This window comes from Leucopleurus acutus, assembly GCF_964270905.1.
Source record: "Leucopleurus acutus genome assembly, chromosome: 4".
Taxonomy (NCBI): Eukaryota; Metazoa; Chordata; class Mammalia; order Artiodactyla; family Delphinidae; genus Leucopleurus; species Leucopleurus acutus.
The window spans coordinates 56,831,067-56,839,907 of NC_139146.1; the positions used below are offsets into that span (position 1 = coordinate 56,831,067).

General features: G+C 35.2%; 1 protein-coding gene across 2 annotated transcripts in view; it reads left to right on the plus strand.

Annotated features, from left to right (window-relative positions):
* PCDH7 (protocadherin 7) overlaps positions 1-8,619 on the plus strand; it is a gene marked incomplete at its 3' end in the record, with an annotated part of 405,888 nt that extends 397,269 nt beyond the window's left edge. For both annotated transcript variants that reach the window (XM_082838601.1, XM_082838602.1), the window contains exon 3: positions 8,243-8,619. In XM_082838601.1, coding sequence (XP_082694727.1) covers positions 8,243-8,619 — 377 coding nt within the window. The remainder of the gene's footprint in view (positions 1-8,242) is intronic.
* Between the last annotated feature and the right edge of the window lie 222 nt (positions 8,620-8,841).

Here is an 8,841-nt window from a genome sequence, read left to right on the forward strand (position 1 = left end):
AGGATGCTGAAACCCTTACTCTGGTATCTTGAACCCCACTGAAATTTTATGCGGACTTTATGGGCACATGCTTTATGGAGGGAGGCAATACTTACACTCTTCATCAGATTATTAGTCTATGACACCCAAAGCAAATAATTTCTAATTTAAGGAAACCCAAGAGACCAGAAGAAAAATCATGAAAGCTTTGATTATTGCAGTGGAAAAATAAACATAAATGACCCACACAACCAGAATTTGGTCTATTTTCAGTGGGATGATCAACCGCTAACTTGTGTAATAGTGTCCCCAATGTCATTCTGGGTTTTATAAACTCTTCTGATCAATTTTGGAGCATCTTCTCATTTCCAGCACTTAATTCCTCTCCTTTCACTCTCCTCCCTTAATACTCCCTTAACCTCCACCACCTCTAATTTTGCATTCGTGAATAGGGAAATCAAAGTGAAGCCCCAGCTCTGATGTGCATAAATAGATCACTCTCCAGCAGCCACCATACATTTTTCTGCTGTAGTGCAGTTTTCATGTACCAACCAGTAGAATCATGTTTGAGTTGATTCAGCAGGACTGCTTGAGACTTGGCTTGCAGTCTCCACTGTATACGCTAATACCACATTCAGAATGACAGTGGTCTAAGCCTCAGGGCAGTAAATGCTTCTTGAGATACATTCAATTGCTGTTTAACTGAGTTTAGCCTAAGGTACAGAGAAAAGTTGCTGATGCTTTCAAACCTGTTTAAACATTTTAATATTGTCTTGCCATGTCAGCCTGAACTAGAGCACTGTTAGGCGAAAAATGCAGTGAAATCCTGTAATTATAGGACCAAAATTTCCAGAGCTTTCTATGGGAGACCTCTGCTTGAACTACTGATTAAATGTGCTTACAGCCCTGAAAATGTTTATGCTTTCCATAATATTGGTCAGTTTGTTGCCCATGATAAGAAGACATAAAAGAAGTAGAATATATTGTTGCCACATCTCAGGGTGTTTTTTGATTTACTGCAGATAATATAGTATGTCCATGATCATGATCTCAGTGACTTATTGCTGCCTCAAGGAACTCTCCCCACCCCCTAAAGAAACAAAATCAAACAAACAAGTATAACTTATAAGCTTCAAACAACAAAGATTGATTACTTTTATACTTCTGTGGATTGACTATTGCTTCTTTTGCAAGTTTTGCCTGGATCACTCATGTGGCTGCATTCACTTGGGGGCTTCGCTGGGGATAGGCTCCACTGGGCCAACTGAGACTTAGTCTGTCTCTCAAAAAATGTTTCATCTTCAAAGAGGCTAGATCACGCTTTCTGTCAGAATGGAGATGGCAGTCTTCCAAGGGCAAAAGCAGAAGCTGCTAGGACTCTTGAGACCTCTCCTGGAAATTGCACAGTATCACTCCAGTTGTCAAAGCTAGCCCAGCTTCAAGGGCTGTGGAAATAGAATCTCGACAGTAGGGGCAGTGATGTCACACTCCAAAGGGCTGTGTATAGGAAGATGAGAGGAACGTCTGGCCTTATTTTGCAACTTAAAACAAGCACGTACATACATCATAAAGTCTGCATAGTTTGTATGCTAGATGGCTTTTATGTCTCATTGTTTTTGATCTCTGAAGGGTGTACCGCATGTACAACCGCTTTTTGTTGTCTTTTCTTGATTTTCAACCTCTTAGTCTTAGCTTATTGCTAATTTTTAACATGTCATTAAAATGGAGCTCTTTTTTTTTTATGTTGTGGCCCATGCAGGCAAAGCAAGATAGCAACCCAACATCTTAGGGGCAAGTCTCTTTCAAATGAAAACGATTAATTGTGAGGTTGATCTGTTTAGGTTGTAAAGATAACTGCAACTAATAGAGCATTTGCCCTTCAGTTTTGAGCAACTATAATGACACATTCTGAATAAATCTTCACTGCCAAAATCTTAATAAAGAAGTGTTAAGGGGAACATCTGATATAGAGCAACCAGTGACCACTGTATTTTCCTAAGTAGGTGGTAGCTCTGGCATACTGCAGACTCTATCAGCATAAATCCATGAGTACTATTGGAAAAGAAACTCCAAATACATGCCCTCTTGACTGATGATTGTTACTAGGTCCACAGTAAGTTATCTGAAACCCTTGGAAACAAATAAATCTTAAAAATTAAATCTTTCATATATTAGAAAAGGTAATATCATGCATGTATATAATTTTAAAGATCAAAGAGTCTGAGACAGTGTCCTTAATTAAACACTGTTTCTCCCGGAAAACATATAAATATTCACACTATGTGAGATAAATAAAGATGAAAAATAACCTTGTACTGAAAGTCAGGTTTGTTGTAAATTTATGGGAAAAAAAGCTTTTGGTTTTCAAAGCTATTTTGAGGACTGAGTTGCAGATAAGGGATTGTGCACCTGAAGTTTCTAATATTTACTGAGGGCCCACTGTGTGTCAAGAATTATTACAAATACTTTACCTTTATTAACACATTAAATCTTCACAATAATCCTAAGAAGTTAATTCATTCTTATGCTCTTTATAAAGATTATGAAATTTAAATGAATCAAGTAACTTGTTTAAAGTTACATACTTATTAAGTGACAAAGTTAAGATTTGAGTTCAGGGATCCTGGTTCTGGAGCCTATTCCCTTAATACCCATTCATTCAGGGAGGATGGCAGAGAGGAAAAAAAAAACTATACTTCTTTAAATCTCTCCAGGGGCTGTGACCTACTATTTACCTAAAATCTACAAGGCACCAGACACCATGATATAAACTTTATATACATTAACTCATTTATCCCCATAATACATGGGAAGTAGGTATTATTACTTCACATATGAGGAACTTGAGGCTCAAAGAAATTATATCCAAAGTCACACAATTTATACGTAATGGGATCAGAATCACACCCAGCACTGCTGGGACACCTAATCTCCCGTTCTTTTCACAAGTTCCTCTCTGTCTTGAGAGAAGCACTCAGGAGAGGTATAATTGAGAGTGAAGTAAGGGTTGGTTGGATAAGCGATCTGTATTCTCTTTTAATTCAGTTGAATCAAGTGATTTCATGATAAATTAGAATACAATGTAGAAATCTTAACCCCCTTGTAGTAACACTGGATAACACTTACTTGCAAAACTATAAATTTCCCCTTCTTCCAGAAAGTGTTGGGATATTTGGAGGATCACTTACTGCTTATCTGAGTCAGTGATTTCCATCTTCTTCATGATCTGTTATGTGCTTATCTTTAACTTTCCCAAATTCCCCAAATAGATCAAAGGCGGGGATCTTTAGGCCATTTATATAAAAAAGCCAAGTCTGACTCAGTAGTCAATTTTTGGATCTCGCCCCCTCACACCTAAATTTTATTGCCTATAATAATAATGTTCCAGTAAAACATTTATGTAATTATTTGTTCTCAGATTTATTATGTAAGGCAAAAGTAAATCATTTTCTGACAGCTATTATAAAATAAAGCATTTGACTGAATCATTAGAATAAAAATGATATTTTCATTTGGACTAAAGAAAATAAAGGTAATGTTAAATTATTTGTTGGAAAATCAACAGATTTATCTGCCTTTATTTGTTGTTCATCCTTTTGTAAAAGTTGTTTGTAGTCCACCAAATTCCACCAGAATTAGGTGTGTCTCTAGAAAAAGAAATCTTTGGATAACTGGAAGTCAAGACATATAAAGAGAGAAATAAGTACTTTAAAAAGGAATAAGGGAAAAGGTGCCTGTGTGTGATTTTTCTCCTCAAAAGAAGAGAATAGCACAATTTTTTATTTGCAAAATTTTGTCAAATAATGTTAAGAATGTGCTAAGTGCACAGGAAGGATGTGACTGTCTCGGAGTCTACACATTGATTAGCAATCCATTTATTTCATACGGTCAGAGAATTATTTGTATATTAAACAAATAAGCAATTGATGCATATAGCTTTAAGTATCTGAGCTTAAAGCAAAACAAAACAAAGAAAAACTCTGGAAATATTTAAAAACTAAATGCAACATTTTCATGCTTCTTTTAGGAAATGGAAATAATCCTTTTATCTTCAGCCCCAAGCCAAGGGTCTGGAATAGGAATGGGTGACCAGGATTCTGGTAGAATGCATAACTGAGTCCATCAAAATCTTTACTGGGGCAGAGCTGTCTTTAAGAGTCTTAACAATTCCAGTGCTCTCCTATAATAATACTTCTAAAGGCTTCTGAATTGTATAGGACAGCTTCCTGAAACATCAAATGCCTCCATAAATCTGGGCTTTCCTTTTTATTTCTAATGATGCTACGTATTGTCTGTTGCTACTTGCTGAGGTCATTGCAGCAGTATCTTCTCACCACCCACTCATTTCCCTGCCTCTTAAGAGCAAATACATTTCTTTTCAGAGAAAGAACTTGACTTCTTAAATTAGTTATAATTACCTCCACTTTAGGAAATGTATAGTTTTAAAAAGGTTGAATTATTATTTTTTTCATTAAGTAGTAAAATTTGTGTCTTTGTGGCATCTATTTCCTGTGCTCGTCAGATATGTTTTTTTTCTCTTTCTTTGGGGACTCTAGCTTTTTCTTATGGCTGTGGGTAGCAGTAATTGACCTCTAAATAACTTTGTTGTTACATTTTAAGAAGAAGCAATATGGTGTTATGGAAAACACTAAAGTGAAAGTCAAAACACTTGTTCTTTGGCCTCAGCTCTTCCGTAGTCTGGACCCCTCACTGTTTCCATCCTCCTTGTTGTTGGGTTGAGGTGATAAGTAAAAGAGATGAAATGTGGGGAAGTATTTTATGTGTTGTACATTGTTTGATATTATGATGGCTGAAAACTATCTACTTTTGAGAGGGAAATTAACTTTATGTCTAAGAAAGGACTTTAACTTTCTAAAGTTATGTAACGTTTCTAGTAAATAGCATAGCTAGGTAAAAATGGAGAACTCTGCAAATGATGCTAAAGCAACAACAAGAGCTAATGAATATGATTTCTACTTCCAGTCCTTTCAAGATTTGATATGACTGAGTGCGTGTGTAGGGGGGAACCTCTAAGGAACTGAGTTGGTTATGGAAAATGCTGATAAAGAATACCATTATATTTTGATACAGAACATTTTACTTTTTTAATTGATTTACTCAGTACCAAGTAAACAGAGTTCTGATTAACTATTTTCCATTTCCACTCAGGTCAAAATGAAAGGGAAGAGTACTAAACTAAAGCGTGAAATAATGTTCTTAGATATCACAAAACACCTTCTTCAGTGGAAGACTGAAAGACTAAGAAGGATTACTATTTATGGAAGATCTGCCTCTGTAATTCCACAACAAATAGGACATTTTAAGAGTATATCTTTTATAAAAAAGAGAAAAAAGTGCATTTGATGATTCTGTAAGACCCCATATAACTTTTGTCTTTTAAAAAACATATATATATAATATCTACTTGAATAATTAAAATAAGAAAATACAGAAACACAGAAAAATACTATTCCACTCATGCCTTCCTTTAATAGATTGCATCATAATATAAATTGTGTTCGTTGATCATTAGCATTTTTTGAGGATTCATTTGAGTCATCAAGATTGGAAGTTTTGATTGCTTGTGATGAATCTCTTATAGCCTTTCTTGATTATTTTCTAAATTTGATGATAAACACTGCAACATGTCTCAACCAATTAGTCTTGTCAACTTCCACTGTGGTCCCCAATCAAGTCTTTGACTTTGGAAGTGACAGGAGATCCTTATTAAAAGTCATGCTTATAACCCAGACTATGAAGTAAAGGCTGAGGGAATGAATTGAAGAGTATCTCACTCCTAGTTGACTGGAAATTGAGTCAATCTAAATGAATATAATTTTTTTATGAGCTACAGGGAGTTCAAGGTGCACAAGTTAAGTATAACAGGTGGGAAGAGATGTTAAAGTATTAAGGTAGCTCTATGAGCTATCCCTAAATGCATCTCAAACAAACGAAAAACAAGGTGCTATGAATTTCAAACAGGAAACACAAATTAATCCCCAAAGAGCAGCGACCTGTGTAAGTCATTGTGTAAGTAAACTGTCACATTTCGTGAGACTTAAGTAAATATAGAGAGATGATTGGAGACTATTCTGGGTCAGTTCTGCAGGGAATGACAACCACATTTGTAGAGATTTTTCCTATTTCAGTAGCAAAATTTCTGATTATTGTCTTGTGTCCTTGGTAGGCATAAGAAAAAAAGAAAAGCTTGAATTTATTTAAGCAGTGACAAAAAAAGGAATGTTTAGAGTAAAAAGTAGATCTGATCTCACACTTTGCATTTTTATAAGGTTTTCTTTCTTTCTTTCTTTTTTTTTTTTTTTTGGTCTGTTCAAAGAATTTAGGTCAGCTTCAAATAAGCAAAGTATCCCAAGACAAGAAATATTCCCAAAGAACTCAATTTGCTCATTTAAACTGACCAGATTAAAAAAACCATTCACAAAATTTGTCAATAGTTTGATTTTTAAAATGCATCTAAAATTTGTGTTTGAGAGACAGAGGGAATTTAGCACAAAAAGATAAGTAGAAAAGTGCTTTATTTTTTGATGATAAAATTAATAGGATCTGCTCACTTAAAAGTCAAATAGTAGCATTTGCAACTACAATAAATAATTATCTTTGCAACTTACCTTTGGAAAAGAGAAAAGTAATTCTAGATTTCCTATGAAGAATAATGGGATTTCCTTGCTGAACTCTGAGCACACAGCATAAAAATCTCAGGTCACAGTGGTTCAAAAATCAATGAGCTGACAAATGTCAATATTTCGGTTATCCACCCATCACTGTAGGAAAAAAATGACATGTAGTATTGGACTGCCTTGATTTAGGAGTTTTGGCAGGATAAAAATTCTAAAAATATCCTTATACAAATGATAATCAAATAGGAATATCATTACAAACTACAGGGGATGTTGCGTGGAGGCAAAAGCAGAGGGTTTAAATATATTGGATATAATTTAAATAACCCCCTATTCTATTTTAAACCAAGTCTATCCAGGATGCATATGCAAATCTCACTGATTTCATTTGTTGTGAATATATTTGCAGAGGTTAAATTTGTCAGTCTTTTAAGTCCCAAGCCTTGTAATAAAATGGTACTGAATGATATAAATTGGAGCATAGTCATGTTAGTCATATTATGTTCTTTTTTTTGGCAATAAAAGAAACTGTAAAATATATTAAATAAAACCCTAGAGGTAGTTTTCTTAGAATCTGTTGAGGTGAAGCAGGTTTTTCTCTCTCTCTCACTCTCTTTTTCAAACCAAAACAAAATTTGTTAAAAAAATATTTTTAATAGTAAGAAAATATATAACTGTTCTCCAAAGACAGACACATATAATGATATAACTTAGCTTTATAGAAATAGAAGACAGATATTTCCCACTCCATTAGGCAACACCATTAATTAAGAATACAAGCCATTTCATCAAAATTGTAGACGTTTTGACTCGATTTACCCAATACATTGCATTTCATATATTTCCATTCAGCAAACACACTGGCAGATGTATTTCTATGTGAACACTCAATGGACTATACTACAGCACACATTAGGTCATTAACAAGGTGGGAGGCAGGAGCGTGTGGGCTAGAGTGGGGTAGGTGGTGATACTGCTAGTGTGCTCACACTTGGAACCCACTAGTACTTTGCTTTTTTACTTTTTAACCACATAATGTGCTGTCAATTTAGGTTCTACTTCTGAGTCACCCTGATGTTTTATAATGTATTTTTACTATAAGGTTTTGCATATTTGCATTCTATGAATAATGTAGAAGCAGGAAGGAATCCAATTGGCAAAAGTACACGATTTCTGGGATAATTTATAAATACAGAAAATTATCTTTTTGGATTCAATAACTTTCCTTATGCATGTGGAAAAATTTGTACCCATAAAAATATACATGTGTACTTTATTTCTACTTGAGAATATGCACATGTACCTGTCCTGTAACACATGCATATATACCTGTCTGTTCTACACACTTAAATTTATCAGTTTGTCCATTCCTCTCTTTCTATAACATTTGATGTTTTTGCAAAACCTTATCTTTATTGGATATGAAATAAAAATTGTTCTATGAGATGATGAACAGCAGGGTGTTGAAAAAAGGGAAATAATATGGTAAAGGAAATATAGATATGTAATATATATTATATAAATGTAATATATATATATATATATATCCCCTCCAATTTTATATAGGTCAGGAAAACCTATTGAGAAATGGCCAACTTTAATGGCTCCGTCTCCTTGAATTTCAGATTCAAGACCTCTTCCAGATGTAGCCCTAACTGGGAAGTGTACCCGTGAGTGTGATGAGTATGGCCACTCAGACTCCTGCTGGATGCCCGTCCGCACTTCTCCGGAGAGGAAGAAGAGCCAGCCCAAACTATCTACTTTCATGCCTGTTGATGAACGAGGAAGCCAGGAAAAGCTGGCCAATGGCGAAGCCGCCATCATGGGCGACCGCAACAGAAACCTCCTGAACAAAAAGTTGACCTCATCCTATGAGACCTTCAGTGCAGCTAGTTTCAGCAAAAATGAGGAAGCCAACACTGAGGATATTCCCCTTACAAAAACGGGGGAATACAAGCCATCTCCTGTCAATACTCTCACTAGAAGAGAAGTTTACCTGTAGGCTATAAAGAAGCAAAGTTTTTTTCATGTATGAGAAGGAGGATAAGGGGTGAAAAACCTTACAAAACAAAACCTTGTAATCAAAAAGAGGGGGCTACCAAAGAGACAAAGCTTTGCCTGCCACTTCTGCCTCCAGATCGGGCCTTTAGTGAATGATACTGTTTAGCCTGATTGTAATATACAATGTAGAAACCATCCTTGTTACTTGCATGTCTAACCCCCT